This window comes from Pleurodeles waltl, chromosome 12, assembly GCF_031143425.1.
Source record: "Pleurodeles waltl isolate 20211129_DDA chromosome 12, aPleWal1.hap1.20221129, whole genome shotgun sequence".
NCBI classification, from domain to species: domain Eukaryota; kingdom Metazoa; phylum Chordata; class Amphibia; order Caudata; family Salamandridae; genus Pleurodeles; species Pleurodeles waltl.
In genome coordinates this window covers 689,885,752-689,902,954 of record NC_090451.1, presented here as the reverse complement: position 1 = coordinate 689,902,954, position 17,203 = coordinate 689,885,752, and the positions used below count along the sequence as shown (strand labels likewise).

General features: G+C 44.4%; 1 protein-coding gene across 2 annotated transcripts in view; it reads right to left on the bottom strand.

The window, feature by feature from the left end:
* The window catches only part of CTDNEP1 (CTD nuclear envelope phosphatase 1), a 102,255-nt gene extending 89,335 nt beyond the window's left edge, over positions 1-12,920 (bottom strand). The window contains exon 1 of one of the 2 annotated variants that reach the window (XM_069215525.1): positions 12,304-12,920. In XM_069215525.1, the coding sequence (XP_069071626.1) occupies positions 12,304-12,405 (102 nt within the window). In that variant the 5' untranslated portion in view covers positions 12,406-12,920. The remainder of the gene's footprint in view (positions 1-12,303) is intronic. The other variant, XM_069215526.1, reaches the window with a different exon arrangement.
* Between the last annotated feature and the right edge of the window lie 4,283 nt (positions 12,921-17,203).

Genomic DNA, 17,203 nt, shown 5'->3' with positions numbered 1-17,203 from the left:
CTGTGACTGCTTTTCAATAAAGTAGTTTTTTTTTTTTTTGTAATGTAGCCCGTTTTCCTTAAAGGAAAACGAGATGCATTACAAAAACGAAAAATGAAACGTTTTCGTTTCATTTTTTCAGAGCAGGCAGTGGTCCTGCGGACCACTGCCTGCTCTGAAAAAATGTTTACAGTGACATTCACAATGGGGAAGGGGTCCCAGGAGGACCCCTTCCCTTTTGTGAAAGTGGTAGCACCCATTTGAAATGGGTGCAAACTGCGATTGGTTTGCGCCCGCGTTCGCAAAACAAACCTACATTGCACTGCGAGTCGCAATTAGGAAGGGAACACCCCTTTCTAATTGCGAATCGCAAAACTGGGTTTGTGCATCGCAATGTGCTTTTTGCACGTCGCAAACAGCGAAAGTCGCTGTTTGCGACATGCAAAAAGCTACCTACATGTGGGTCTTGGTCCCTAATTAGGTCTGGTGTTAAAGACATTTTGTTTTTATTAAACTTCTATTTCTCTCTCTTTCGGCTGGCTTTACTGTGAGTGATCGCATTCTTCTCTTCCACAAGGAGCATATTGGCACACAAAGTAGTTTTGTTCAGTGTCAGGAACTACAGTGGCAATCAGTGACGTAACGAAACTGGAGGGTGCCCCTTTGCAAAGAACATGGAGGAGCCCCCTCTCCAGACTCACTCAGGGCAGGTGCTGTGCTGAAGGGGTCCCCTGGAGGGCGGCTGCGGGGCCTTTGTTACGCCACTGGTGGCAACGTGTGCTTTTAGAGTTCAAAAAGTTTTTTTTTTTTTGCCAGTGTTTGTTACAATGTTGAGGGCCTGGTAGCTCCCACAACAATAAAGTGTTACAAAAGCCATGTCAAAACAAGACACGCATTGATGAAACTAAAAGACTTATAAAGATATGTCAGATCAGTTGGCTTGGTCAGTGTTTGTTTATTTTCATGCTTCCCATAATCGTGTTGAAAATGGTTACACTGATTTTCCATTAGAAATATTTTTGGGAAATACTAGCATGCATCAAAACATTTTACTAAATGACACCTCATTTGCATCTAATCAGAGAGCATTCTGGGAGCATTATACTTAGCCTCATAGCCTAAACTTTTCAAACATGTGTATACACGTTTTTTTTATTTGTACTGGAACCAACGTCAGTAGTGAAGTGTGACCTTAAAACATTTATTTACAGCACTCACCCTAATAATGAAGGTTTTCAAATAATGAACCATAAATACAAGTTCGAACAGCATTATCTTTTGGAAATACATTACCTCAACTGTATAGAGTTCCACTCTCTGTAAACAGGCAGCCAAAGGGTTTGTGCTGCAGAGGGTTGGGCCTACTTGTCCCAAGGACAAAGTAAACATAAAAACTTGTTGCCCTTGACCCCAAACAAGATGTCCCGGGCGAAGATCCAGGCATTAGCATTGTTGGTACTCAGGGCAGGGGTGCTTGTCCATTATTATGCAGAGAACCTTTCTGTTCCCGCACCTCTAAACATCATAAAGGTACAAATCTAGTCCACAAACTTGTATGAATGGTTTTGCTGGACACCTCTATGTAGCCTGGTTATATGTCAACATTGACTGGCAAATCTTTGTTGGTCTCACCAAGTAGAATTTATACTACTACAAACACACACACAATGTGTGTAGGTTTCCCATGAAATATTTTCCATATATTACACCATAATGATAATGTCTGTAACGCTTCACTGTTGATCATGGTGTAGTTGGCAATCTCTTCTTGAAGGCCAGACCAAAACTGGAACTACTGTTTCTGCCCACTGTTAGTGGAACACTGTAGGAGTAGCTTTAAAAAATTACCTGGGCATAATGACTCTGTATTGTTCAATCAACTGTATGTTCATGAAAGTTGAACATTCTAATCGCAGCTAATGCCCGCTGTTAGCGCTGCATTATTCGCAGTAGCTACAAAACAAAATCTACGCTTTCAATGGCCAGTGCTTTTTAAGACAGCAAACTCTGCATTTTTTTTTTACTACAGTCCACCAACAGTGCAGTATTTCATGCAGTATTTCAGTCACTATTATCAATAACACTGTGCAGGTTTAAAAATAAAGACATTGCTTCAATGCTAACTGCATCAAAAGAAGCATTATATATATATATATTTAAATACATAACGGGTAACTTGTGTAAACTTTTGCAATATTGCTAACTAGGGACTCATGATATTTGCGATCCACATGGCCTTTAGGCTTGTAGTTTATGTTGTCGCCAGAACTCCTCGGTTGCAATGAAGTATTATATTATACGGCTACAGCCCCCCCTTCCTTTTTCCTTAGTCCCTGCTTGAGAAATCAGCGCCAAACTTTCAATAAAGGAGGCAAAGTTTCACGCAGATTTGTTGAATGGCGCCAAAGTTAGTGAGAAAACAAAAAATGCCTTTCCAATTAAAACTCAGACCGAACTGTGACACCTGTGCAGGTGCCGAGGCAAATACATAAAAAATGTACGCCAATAAAACATTACTTAGCACACAGGAGTAGTACTAAACCGAGATTAAGACATGTACTTCTAAAGTGCGATGGAGACGTCCCAAGTTGTTACTACAGCAAAAGGGTGAGGCTATTAATGATCATACTCTTCATCTTCATTGCTTCTCGCTAGAGGCAGACGCAAAAAGACTGTGCCTAGGTTCGGCTTACTTTTGTTAATAAATAATGCACAGGAAATAACAGCATTACATATACATATGTGAAAAGAGTTACGTTTTATATATTACCACGCCTGAGGGAGAAAACAGCAGCATGTGTCAAAAAGGATTTGTCTCGAGTCACGACTCCGCACCACCTTCGACAATGGTAATAGAGACTGCACCAGACTGCGCATAATATAACATGCTGGGCCTCAGGCAAAAAGGCAGCTATCTTATCGAAAAACCACCATGATAATCAACAATATAATGCTGTTGCTACTGGGTACAAAGGAAGGAAGCTTTTACTTACCCCGAGAGCATCGGTTCGTAACGTGTAGTGCTGTAGATTCACATGCTCTAAACACACCTGTTGAGTGTTGGGCACAGACACTGCAACTTGTTTTTTGTCCTATGAACTCACTTACAAGACTTCTTGTGACTCCTACCTATGATTCACAATGCACAGGCTCAACCTCTAATTGTTATCCACTCAGTGGGTGAGTGGTGTAAGTGGAGAGGAAAAGACTGTCAAAGACAAGTGTACTGTGCATTGCAATATGTAAACAGATGAGGGGAGAAACATCTTTTCGCTAGCTTCTGGGGAGGACAATGGGCGCAAGAATATATGCTACAAACAGATGCTAACAGGGTAACATTCTTTGTTTGTAGCACATATGGCTCTAAAAAGAACTTGCTCCACATGGACTGTAAAGGAGTTTGCCAAAGGCGGTGGCAGGCTTGACGATTAAGCAGATGATTGAACAAAGCCCTTAACACAGTTTACTCCACCATTGTATGTTGACAGGCCAGAATATCCATTGAGAAGTGTTTAGTAAACTTGTATCATGTTTACCAAGCAGCAGCTTTGCAGATGTTGGCAAGTGGCATGCTATGAACAAAAGCCACAGCGTAACCATTTCTGTACAGCAAAGCACACAGGTTTGTACAGGAAGAGCATGCTTGGCCTTACCATAAGCTTTCTGGATGCACTTCCCAATCAAACCCGCAATACCAAATTCAGAGCAGGGGTCTCCCTTCTATGGTTTGGCACAAACCATAAAGAGCTTTTATGTTTTACAAAAGGATCTGGTCCAGTCTATCCAGTACATTAACGCAATTTTAACATCTAGTCAGTGAAAAGGCCCTTTCAGTTACAAAGTCTTCTTGTGGGAAGAAGCCGGGCAGCTTAACAGTCTAATTCATGTGGAAATGTGAGATTACCTTGTTAGAAATTTAGGGTGGGTCCTGATGATCACTCTGACCTTGTGGCCCTAAACAAAATGCTCCTTTACAAGGCTTGAAGCTTGCTAATATGTCTGAAAGAAGGTTTTGCTACAAGGAAAGCAATCTTCTATGACAGAAAATTTAAGACAGAGGAGTGTAGGATTTCAAGAGCCATGAGCCTTGCGAGGGCTATGCTGAGATTCCACCCAGGGTTGATTGAATCCTTCTGGAGTGCCTCCATGAAGGCCTTGCACTATAATGCATATATGCAGCTGCTAAATGTAGGAGGTGGGTTTACTCGCTTCGCACACTATAACCGAACAAAGATGTCAGATTGCTAGGATGAGCTGGCTAGGTTCTGGGTGTCTGTGTTGACCCTATTGCTGCTGCGTAAAAAGGTTGTGCCTGAGCACCAGCTTTTAGTGGAGGCTGATGTACATGGAGTACCAGGGTTGCCTAGACTAGGGTCACCAACAGGAGTGTCAGGGACACATGGTGCCTCTCCCTCACCACATATGGGATGAAGAGGACAAAAAGGTGTAGGCAAATGCCCCGGACCAATTAATCCACAGAGCATTGCCCATGGACTGTGAGCATGGGTATCGGGGAAAAAAGCGGTAGCATTTCACTTTTGCAGGGGTGGTGAAAAGGTCCACAGTCAGGGCGCCCACAGTGGAGAGTCTCTTTTAAGGGTAAACTCCTCTCCTACATCACTCCTAAAGCATGGAACGACCTGCTGCTACACACTGGAGCTTCCTCCTTACTTCTTGAATTCCACAAGAAACTTAAGACCTGACTTTTTGAGTAGTCCGACTAGGCCCTAGGTGTGCCTAGACTCACACCTGCTCAGTACCAGGATACCCTCTCATGGAATAATGATCTCCACAAATCTGCATAAGCGTAACATAACAGGACTTGTGAGTGAGGTTACCATGCAAGGACTTATTGATTTGTCCTACTAAGCAGGTCTGGAAAGTCACTGTCCAGCCACGGCAACTGATTAGCTAAAAGGTGGATCTTGTGGACTGCCAAATGCTAGATCTCCTAAGCCAGTGCAGACAGATGTGGAGAATGAGTCCCCTCCAGCTACGGAATGTAGTACATGAATTCCAGGTTGGCAAACACATTATCCTCCCAAGTGGGTATCCCATTCCCTAGATGATAAGGATTTATCTAAGAATCCAACTGATTTTAAGGCTTCCAGAGAGAGAAAAGAGTTAACTATCAAGGGATTCAGGAGACTGTGGCGGAGTGGGTGTGAGAGGCTAGCAGGCAGCGGTGGTTAGGTAGAGTGCAGTGGACAAGAAGGATATGGTGGTGGGCTAAGTGGCAATCCAGCACCCTTGAGACCTTGGGGTACTGAGCAGAAGCAGGCAGGCATTCAGACAGGGCACTGAAAACAGGTAGCCCTACTAGCCAAGCTCAATGAACTGAGAAAACATCAGAGATCTCAACATTTGATCTGTACTGCTGCTTCTCACTCTGCTTTGCAAAGTCTGTTCTTAAGTCCTTCTCCTTGTGCTTCATCTATTTTTTGTGGCAGTCCTCTGTTTCGGTAGTGGTAGTGCAATAATTTGTGTTTCATGAATGAAGCCCAAGAAAGACTGAAAATAGGCTGCTTGAAGTTAATACACCCAAGATTAAAAAACAAACAAAAAAAAAAAACACTATGTGTCTGCAACCTTGCCTAGCATGAAAACCTAGAACACAAAGTGGGGACGATTAAGGATCATCATGCCCACATAATCTGCCATCTTTCTCCCACCAGGCACGATGGCCAATCTCTCAATTCATGAATGCAACTATTATTCATGCTGGGATTGTGATATCTAAATCCTTGTCATTACCAAAATAGATCATCCTCTATGCCTGGGTCACTCTCCTCCGAGCTACGAATAACAGTGCTTTCCTTGTACCTGTTCACTATTCTCCAACTTCATTTAGGTTCTTCAGAACCTAAAGCGTTCAAAGCTCAACAGAAAAACATTAACATGCGTGCCCTCTTAACAGAGGTGGTGTAATAGGCATGCTGGTCAGTAATACGCTGTGGAAAATGCCTTCTCTCCATAATGTGTTACGCCTAATGTGACAGAGAAAGCTTGTACGACCAGTTCAAAGAGTTCTCCTGGAGCAGAAGGATTCCACAGGTTGAGTTTGGAATTGTAAAGCTACCTATAAATTCACAATCAAAGCTCAAAACCTAGATGTCAGCTAACTCACCTTTAGCTATGCCTTTCAGAGCACTTTTAAACCTAATCGTAGGTTTATTCACTAGCTCTAGAGTAGTTTACCCTCACTTTGCTCCCTCTCTACCCTCTGAAGTGCAAAGAGGACTGCTGACTTGATAACAGATAGAAAATATTATTCAAAGCATGCAGTGCCCCCCTGCCTGCAAACTTAACATGCTTCAGGTGCTGTGTCTAAAACGATTGTGGCTACTAGGATTAGCACCAAAAATAGCCTTGCAATAAAACCCGACACCTTCAACGTTCCCAGGCTCCAGCTCAACAGTCTCTTACAGAACATAAAGTGTAGTCAGAGTGGAAACACATCACGCCTTCAACGGCGAAGAAACTCCGAAGAGCTCACTGAAACACCACTGAAAATATGTATGGAATATCTACATGAGGCATTTCAAGGCTTTTCATTAAAGTGGCATAGGTATTCAATGGAAGTAGGTAACTGCCCTCAGAGTCCCATGGTTTTACCCTGAACTCTGCTCCGTTGGCAGCATTTAGTGATGAAAGGTAAATGGAGTTAGACAGTCACATTGGGAGTGTAAGGTTATATTAACTATTGCTAATAAGCATCACAATACAGTGCTGACATTTCAGATATTGTAGCTGAACAGCTGCATGCACTGCTGTTAACAGTGGTACATCTCAGTGGGCTCTGCTGCCCTTTAGCAAATGGAAAGAACTGAAATCAAAGAGCAACTCAAATGCTACTGTGGGTACACAATATTCAAGAAGGTTACAATACTGCACGTCTCATTTGGAATTTACAACCATAAGTACGGAACACTTCATCGGCCCCCAACTTCACTTTAAGGATGAGCACATATTACAATAATGAGCAGAAGACTGAAGAATCGAGTAGTGGCAAAAGGAATGTAGTGTGATAAATGTCTATGTATGGCTGAACACCCAATATTGGGTTTAAGGCTGCCAGGATGTGAGAATTTCACCCTGAGCACACCAGTATGTGAAGGATTCTTCATTCTTGCCAAGTTACAGCCAGAAGCCAGAAGATACTAACTATATGAAAACACTGAGAAATGAAGGTGGCAACCACTGGTTCCCTGCTGGCCAGAGCTCACAACAAAGTAAGAGTGGAATGCACAGGCAGTATAACCTAGCTTAGTGAATGAGGTCAGAACTTCAGAGACTTTCAGTGCATTGAAAGCGTGTGAAGTTTGGATCAAGAAGACAAGTACCATTGACCAGCAACACACGAATCGGTGGAAGATAGCTTACGATATAAGGTCTGGTGACACGCTCATCTTGTGGCACACAGACCTGTGGCATGCAGAGCTTGTGACACAACCAGGGAGTGCTAAGCGCTGAGCGGGCAGAAGGTTGTAAAACCTGGACGACGTGAGCAGCCATCATAACCCTTGTAGACTTTAGTCAAAGACCCCTCAAGCCACCACTTATGAGGAAAACAGCTCTCACTATAAGCTAAAGGACTGTAACCTTAAACGTTATATAAAGATGACAAAGCGAAATTACAAACAAAATGAAAAACGTGAGGCCAACTGGGGCAACTGCATTAGGGCCAGATAGGGAGGATTTGCAATAACATCATAACATGGCATTTGTAAAGGTCATGTTGAAAAACAGGTATTTTTTTTTTACTACACAACTCAATAATATTTATTTTATAGACCTTGAAGGGATGACTGACTGAATGCACTGGGAGAGATCTGAACTTGTTGCCATGAGCTTAAACACAGGTTTGAGACCAAAATACAACGAGATCACATATTTACTCTGAAAAATTCAGCTCCAAAAAAACCGCCAATTTCTATATTTTTGGTTGGCTGACTATTGTCCTTTAGCTCTGCTCAGCAACCAGTGGAACCCCAATAGGAACGCCATGTCCAGTCTCCATAGAGTTATATACCCAAGCTAAACATCACTGACACATGAAACAATACCTTATCATCAAAAATACACAGGCAAAGCGGCCTATCAATTTGGACCAACTTTTTACTTAACACAATTAAACTCAAACCAGATCACTATCAAAAGTAATAACCTATGAAGCATTGATTAGAATCTATCCTTCAGAAAGCAGATGCTAAAACGGAATGAAGCTATACCTCCCAGAGCAGGCCTAAATATGCTGTACTGGTGAAGGTATGCTTATGTTCCCATCCTCGATCTACATTATTTCTAATGCAGCAGGACGAAGGCTAATTTGCATATGGCTGGTTTATACAGGACAAAAAAAATCATACACCTTTATGTAATTACCAGTGGCTAATATTGATTCTCCCATTTGATTCAACCCTTTTCATTTTACTCAAAACCATCACCTCAAAAAGGATTCTTCCTGTCAGTCTTGGAAGAGAGCTCACGAACAGACCATGCAAGAAGTTAGAAATACACCCCTTACCGGCTACTGAGTGGACAGCATGTAAGGATGGTTGGTGGGCCTCTGGGGATAGTGAAGCAACACACTCAATCTGGCACTTATAGCAAGTACTAAAATCCCCAGTTGATAGGGATATATCTATATATCAGCCACTGGCATGTTCTATTTCCTCCTCCCCCTGTCTGCCTCGTAAGTGTTTAGTTCTGCTTTCTCGCCTACCCTGCTGCCCCTCCCTCTCTTCTAGTAAGCGAGTTTTTGTATTTGCACATTCTGTTATTATCACTGTGACGCAGGTCGTTGCAGCAGTGGACTTGCTAGACCTGGCTCAGATAAGGCTCCACAGTAAATAACCAGCTTGTTCCTGGATAGGCCTCAACCGTATTCCTTCAGTAACATACCGGGGAACTGTGTGATTTTTGGTTTGAATGTGTTATATTATTGCCTTGTTTGGGAACTCTTGCCTCAGAGATCCTTTCTCTGGTATTGCCTTGACATGCTTACTTTCCTTTTAAGAGAATGAATGAGCAGCAACTAGCTGATTTCTAAGTTACAATGTTTGACAAGCTTTGTTTTTCAGATTATTATATTTATGGATGAGAAATTGTGCATGGCAAGGGTGTGAGTTATAGTTACCCTAGGACACAAGTTATAGCTACTTCAGATAAGTATGAGTGGTTAATTTCTGCAGTTTTTAGAGTTTAAAAGTTATGCTGTTGTTGAACATTTCACTTAACTATAATGTTACCCTAACCTTTTTTTAGTGAGTGAGTGTGTATATAATCTCCTACTGGCAATCACCAGTAGGTAGTTATAGTTAGGACCTAGTTTACATAGGAAAAGCATTTTTTGTTTGCTAATAACTTTGGTAATGTTTGACAAATCTCCACAAACTTTTCAAAGCTAGTATACCAGCCACTTCAGCTGAAGTTTTGGGGTGAGCCATCAAGCAAAGCCCGAGAAAAAGTAGGAGGGGGGTCCCAAAACGGGTTTTTCACATACAATTTCCCATTAATTTTTTAGACATGACTACAACCCAAATGGCTGAATGGAATTACACAAACTTGTCGGAACGGCAAATCTTGGTCCAGAAACAGTGCTTTTTGTAATCTGGCATTAATCTGTTCACTGCCACCCACATGCCTACTCACACATCCACTCCCACACCTACTCACACACCCACACAGCCAGTCACCCACTGACTCACACACGCAGGTTATAGGGACATTATAGTTGGGACATATCAATAAAAAGACAAAGAAAAATCACTGAAAAAACAAAGATTACAGAGACATAGTTAGGTTAATAGTTTAAATCTGAAAAACTGTGGAAATATTAACAGATTTAGTATTAAGTGACAATAACTCATGCCCTAAAGGTAGCTGTAACTCGGGCCCCTGCCATGCACAATTTTCTCATCAATAATTATAATTTGAAAAAACAGAGCTTGCCACACATTTTAACTTATAAATCAGCTTGTTGCATCCAGTGAGCCAATATATGCCTTGGTCCTGAAAAGCCTAGCTGCTGCTCATTTATCCTCTTAAAGGAAATTAAACATGTCAAGGCAACAGCAGAGAAAGGATCTCCGAGACAAGACTCGCCAAACAGTACAATAGTATAATACATTCTAACCAAGAATCACACAGATCCCTAGTATGTTACTGAAGGAATACAGCTGAGGCCTACCCCAGGAACAAGCTAGTTATTGACCTGAAGCCTTATCTACGCCAGCTCTAGCAAGTCCACTGCTGCAACGACCTGCGTCGCAGTGATAACAACAGTATGTGCAAATACAAAAACTATAACTAGAAGAGAACGAGAGGTAGCAGAGCAGGCAAGAAAGCAGAACCAAACACATAAGAGACAGGCAGGGAGAGGAGGAAATAAAACACACCACTGCCTCAGGTTTGAGGTCCCCAGTATTGTGCCTCTACATACATGCTGCAAAGGGGTCTTAAGTGAGCAATATATGTACAATTAGACCGTGTGTTTTACTGTCTGCTCATCAATGGAGCAGGGGGAAATACAGAGGTAGCCACTCTTGGAGAACAGTCAAGTTCCAGAAGAACTAAATAGGACCAACAGTGTTGAACACGAACAGCGTCCTCGAGTTAAGATGGTCATAGTGCTGCTCGCACCTGCGACTTTCCACTAAGTTTGTACATTTGTCTCAAGTCAATTGCTGCATTAATAAAATTGCCACAGAATTCATCTACACACAAAGTATGTCTGCACAAGATATTAATAGAGCTTGAACGTAGTATAAAGGTAACGGAGCACCGTACATGGTTAATAACCAACACACATGCATGTTTAACAAATCTCGTATTTCGAACATTTGATGGTGACGAAGACCCACACAGGCGCCCTGATGCAGAACTACGATTCTAAACTTAAGATCGTCAATGCCAAAATGTATATCTCCAGATAACAGAAAGGCGATGCTAGATGGCACCCTCGCTGTAACTTTTTCTGTAGTGCGGTGCACCACATCCTCTGCCCTTTAGGTTCTTCCTGAGATTCAAGCTGTACTGCAGCCGTTACATCTTCCAGACAGCTCTCAGAAGCAGAGCTAGTTTTGAAGTGTTTCGGATCACCACAGGTAGAGTATCTGAAGTTAGTGCTGTCTAAAGCCTGGTCTGGTCCAAATGATAGGACCGCCAATCGTCCTCGAGAGTTCAGCTGATACCACCTGCTGGCACTTAGAGCTTCCACGCGAGATGCCAGGTCTTGGAGAGGACCCCGATATAAGCAGTATATTATAACTACTGAATGTTTAGAGCATAGGAAGCAGAGGCAGACCGACGGGATTTCAGGGCGCAGAATCACTCGCATTATATTATCTCCTTTCACGTTCGCGAAGATTTCCGTACAGTGCTCCTAGATAATTCATTTTCGCAACTATCTTCACACTAACCAGACATAACTTAATCGTACTCTCAATAAGTAGGTAACTATTTATATCCCTTACAAGACTTCCTCTTTTGACAGACACAAGTTCGCGCAGCCGCCCCTTGGTACAACACGCCTTAGCACCTCAGGAAAATCCACGATTTGGTCGCTTCCTACTTTATGTAAGACAACACATTTGATTCCCTAATCAGACATATGAAATGCGACCTTCCCACTCTCCTGGTTGTCTATTTGGTTGGCAGGTTGACAGTACAAGTGATATGTGAACTATACTAACAGCACGTCAGTTGATTGTGTGATAAATTCCTCGCGACTTCATTTTCACTTCTGTACAATACAATTTTTCCTCGACCTGTCACTGTTTACGATTGAGCAGTGCATTCATGATTAGAAACAAATGGCGACTTAGATGCACCACAGAAGTACGTCCACAAATAGCTTGCAATATGTAACTGAATAATGACCTTACTCCTGACAACCAGAATCTACTTCTGCAAAGTTTAACAATTGAGAAACAGACAGAATATGAAGTGCTAAAGGTCTCACTGCTTTTCAAGGTAGCACTTTTCATTAGCACCAAATCAGCACATGAACTTGCTCGGCATTTCCCCGTCTGCTCTTTATCTTGCCTATGTGCGGTGTCACATTACTGACTGTCCTTGCACCTCTCCTCTACATGCTTGAGCACGCTTCTTCTCTTCCCCTCTTGCTTTCAAACTATACAAACTTTCTTCCGCACTTAGCACGTCCATCTCTTTCATACTACGCAAGTATTCACACTGGCTTGGCCTCTCCCTTCTACTTTCTTGGCATGCACCCTATCCCCAAATCTACCCCTTCCACACTTCACCATGTCCCAATTTCCTAAACCCATTTCCTCTCTCTACAGACTGGCTGGTACTCACGGTCCGGACCTGCCTCCGTAGCACGTAGAGCAGGAAGCTCCAGAGCTTGGCCGCGATGGCCAGAAAGCTGCGCACCCCCAGCAGGCACTGCGTCTTCATCATGGCCAGCAACCCGAGCTCCGCCAGGGTGGAGAGGAGCGGGGGGCCGGGTGGGCTCCGGGGGTGGAGGCGAGGACAGGCCGTGGCGGGGCCGGGGGAGTGCCTGGAGGGCAGACGGGGAGCGAGGGGGTCGTGGCTGTAGGGGGCTGGAAGGCACGGGGGGACAGACCGGATATATGGTTGTAGGGCAGAAGCAGTGGAGCCTGGGGTCGGGGACAAGTTAAGGAAGGGTTGTCATGGGCCTGGGGAAGGGTCTCTACAGGCTCAGGAGGGGCCCTGGAGGTTGAGGGCCCTGGGGGAGGATCTCCCCTGACAGCCGAGGGGAGGACCTCAGGGTTGGGTGGGGGGCGGTGCCCTGAAGGGGAGGGCTTGCTGGAGGGAGGAAATGGGAGTCTCGGACTTTCGTCTCCCTCAGTGCCTTGGCTCGTCGCCGGTCCTCCTCCGACTTCCGCGGGAGCTGGTGGTACCCCTTCTGACAGCCGCCATTACTGACCCCCGCGATCACTTCCGGGTTGACCACTTCCGGCGGGGGTGCGCGGCAGGAAACTGAAGGGGGACAGCACAGGAACGTGGGAAAAACAATGCACATGCGCAGTTGAGTCCCAAGGGGCTGCTGGAGGTGTACTGCGCAGGCGCAGAGGACGAGTGTGTAGACATAAAAAACAGTCTACTCTCAGGAGTGATGAGAACTGCCGTTGAAACGAAAGATAGACTGGGACCGGGTTTGTCTGTGGAAAGAAGTGGCCACGTTGAGAAGAGTAACAAGCAGCATGAGAAACATATGAGGAATTCGAGGAAAATCCCATAAAATAGCTACTAAACAGCCTTCTAAACTGGACGGTTTCAAACGATATGTTTTATTAGTTTTTCTGTAGTAAAATATTGCTGAATCCTAAACATAACTGACTCGTACATAACTTGCATTTTTCTATTCTTGATAAATTGACATATTTTAGTACGTGTATTATATTACAATGCTTGAAAGTGGGGATCGCTCACGGCCAAGATGGCTGCCACGTTTGCTGACAGTTTGTAGGCAGTCAGACTACTGGCCTTCCTGCAGCTGCTCCTGGACAGGGGGTTTCATGGTACATTAATGCCCGGTTACCTACCGGTAAAGCTGGTTATTCTATGTCCCTACTGTCCCCCCAGTCAATTCTTTTGAGGTTGACCACCCTATCCATGAGAGAATGACAGGAAGAGATAAACCCACTCACCACCGGGGTGCTATAAGTATCTTCAATTCATAACACTCACTTAAATACCGAGCCATTGAAGGCCAGCAATTAGGGTGGGTGGGTTGTAACGTCTGTGAGGGGAATAATAGGGACTATGGATAATACAAAAAATCAGAGCTGTTGGGAAGTTTAAATTCTATTAAGGACACAGGTAAGGCTAAACATATTTCTCACTCACATGTGAATAATGGTTAATTCTATGTCTGGACTGCAGGCTCAGATTATGCTTCCCTTATTTTACTGCATAATAAAACTAGGCTCCATGTTCCTGGAGGGGGAAGGAATGAAAGAAAAGGAATCCAAAAATCTTTTCTTTCTAGAATGCATGCCTGTCTTACTAGAATTGCCACAAAACGCTACAGAAACAGCTCTCTTTTCCACCAACACTGGCAGCCCTGCCAAGTACCACGCATCATGTGCTACACTAACACATTTCAATGCCTGTGTCTGCATTACCACACTAATATGCATTAGTCAAGCATTATAGCGCACCAGAGACCACCCCAAGACGAGGTGCATTTACTTCGAAGCAGCATTAATAATCAAGCGCACTAAAATTGCCTTCACTGCCTGCTGCTGCTGCCCAGAACGTACCTCTTACATAAGTGTGAGAGGGGTCTGTTTTGCGGAGCGGAGAAAGAGTGTCAAACCTTAGAAACAACAGTGAAGCCGCCATGTGCTTTGTATGACATTTGTGGCCCAAATTGGCTTATAGTCTTGCATATTTCACATTATGAGCAATTTAAAGGCAATTTATAGACCATTATATTGCAGAGAGGGATATTTGTCATACGTTTTCTCGTAACACAGAGACAAATATTCTGTTCTAGTCAGGTGCCCTCCTTGCATAATCCAGCCTATACCGGTTCAGGGACTCCCAGCCCCTGCTCTGGCACAAAACTGGACAAAGGAAAGGGGGTGACCACTCTCCTGTTCATCACCACCCCAGGGGTGGTGCCCAGAGCTCCTCCAGAGTGTCCCTGGGTTTTGCCATCTTGGATTCCAAGGTGTTGGGATACTCTGGGAGCATCTGATTGGCCAGTGTCTGCAGGTGATGTCAGAGACCCCTCTTGATAGGTCCATACCTGGTTAGGTGACCAATCCCCCTCTGAGGGCTATTTAGGGTCTTTCCTGTGGGTGTTTCCTCAGATTCGGTTTGCGAGACTCCACCGGACTCCTCTGCATCTGACCATTGGATCAACTGCAGACTGCTCCAGGAACACTGTAACTGCAACCAAGTATCCAAGAAGGCTACTGTGACCCTGCAACTTCAGCTCCAGCCAGCAACTGCAACAGTTTCCAGGTTGTGCACGCTCCGAGGACTGCCTGTCTTCACCCTGCACCAAAAGGACTGAAGGAATCTCCTGTGGAGTGCAGCGATGACCAGTACTCTGGCTTCCCCCTCCTGACAACGAGCATGGATCCTAGAACACAGGTGGTGGACTAAAGTGACCGTGATTGTCCAAAGGTCCAGCTGTCTAAATTGTGTGGCAGTAAGAGCTTGCCTCCCCGTGCCAGACTGTACCCCTGTGTACTGAGTGTTTTGCAGCTCCTAGGGCTTCTGTGCACTTCTCCAAGAAATCCTTTGTGCACAGCGTAGCACAGGTCCCCAGCTCTCTATCTTGTGATGCTCAGCTCTATGAGTTGTTCCCCGGCGGTGTAGGATCCCTTTGTGTAGTGCTGCAACGGCTGCCATTTGTAACTCCTTTGTCCCTGTGCTGTGGGACTCCTGTGCATGCTGTCTGGTCTTCTGAGGGCTCTCTGAGTTGCTGAGAGCCCCCTCTGTCTCCCCCTCCTGGGTAGAGTCGACCTGGTCTTTCCTGAGCCCGGGCAACGCCATTTTTCATGAAATTTGACTTTTGCGTTCACCAAGGCTTGTTGGCGGAATCCCATGACGCAAACCAGACTGCATTCATCCATCCAGCGTGGGACATTTTTTGCCCCAACCAGGAACCCGTATCTGTCTTCTTTGGTGCAATACTGACTTTGTGTTCTCACTGGTGGTTCCCCTTTTGCACCTTCGTCCAGGTTAGCAGGGGCTCCTGTTCTCCCTGAACTCTTCAGTGCTTCTTGGACTTGGTCCCCTTCTTTCACAGGTCTTCAGGTCCAGGAATCCATCATTGGTGTCTTGCAGTCTCTTCTGGGTCTTGCATTATTTTCTATCACAACTTCTAGTGTGTTTTAGGAAACTTCCTGTACTTTACTCCTGCTTTCCTGGGCTCTGAGGTGGGGTATTTTACTTACCTTTGGTGCTTTCTTACACTCCCAGCGCCCCTCTACACGCTATACTTGCCTAGGTGAGAAACAGACATTCACATTCCACTTTCTTAGTATATGGTTTTTGTTGCCCCTAAGCCCATTGCAATCTATTGTATTTTCTACTGTTTGCACTATTTTGTGACTATTTACTTACCTGATTTTGGTCTATAGTGTATTATATTGTGTATAATACTTACCTCCAGAAGGAGTATTGCCTCTAAGATATTTTTGGCCTTGTGTCACTAAAATAAAGTATATTTATTTTTGGTAACACTGAGTATTGTCTTTTATTGTGTATAAATACTGTGTAACTATAGTGGTATTGCAGGAGCTTTGCATGTCTCCTAATTCAGCGTAAGCTGCTCTGCTACAGCTACCTCTATCAGCCTAAGCTTCTAGAACACTACTACATTTCACTAATAAGGGATAACTGGACCTGGTATAAGGTGTAAGTACCCAAGGTACCCACTACAAACCAGGCCAGCCTCCTACAGTCACTCACAAGGAATTGAAATGGCACACCCAGCACCGTAAAAACATGGAAATGCCACACATAAGCAAGCTCAAAACTTGGCAGTTATGCACTGCCTTCGTTGACAAAGCAACAATGTATCACCATGCAGTTATTTTTAAATAGGCCGCACATGCAGCCCTTTGAAAACATTTCCACACCAGTGCAATTAAGTAAATATAAACAGTCGGGGCATGTGTGGCCCCTCTTCACTTGCATGCATTTTCAATCTAATTCTTGATTCTGGCTTCCCTGCCAGTCACAGATGTTTAACAGGGAGCTCGCCCTGTAAATATCTATTGGCTGAACAAAATGACCTAGACCCGTCTCCTCCATCAGATCAGTCCCATGGTCATCCATACCAGTGTGGTCTGAACTGCGTCTCCCTTACTGCAGCACCTCTCCAGACAGGGCTCTCCTCCAGGAGAGGCCAGTGTCAAATTCAGCACCTGTACCCAACCCCTGTGTTGCACACCCTTCGCCTTCTTGTGCCAAACAAAGGAGAGCGTGGGCATGATTGTTGTAAACCCAAGCCTGGCAGAGGTCCCACACTTCCATGTTCCTCGTCCCAATAGGCAGGGGAAAAAAGTGTTGTGTGTAGGAGGGTGCTTATAGCATCTAGGTAGTGGGTGGGATTATTCCTTCACTTCATGTTTTTCTCTCCTGGATGAGGTGGGTCCACCTCAAAAGTAATGACTGGGGCGAGGACTTGGCTCACCGGGATAATGTTAAATTTGATAGCAGTGGAGAAGAAAGTGTCCCTTCTACTAAGGTCACAGAGGGCGATGATTAA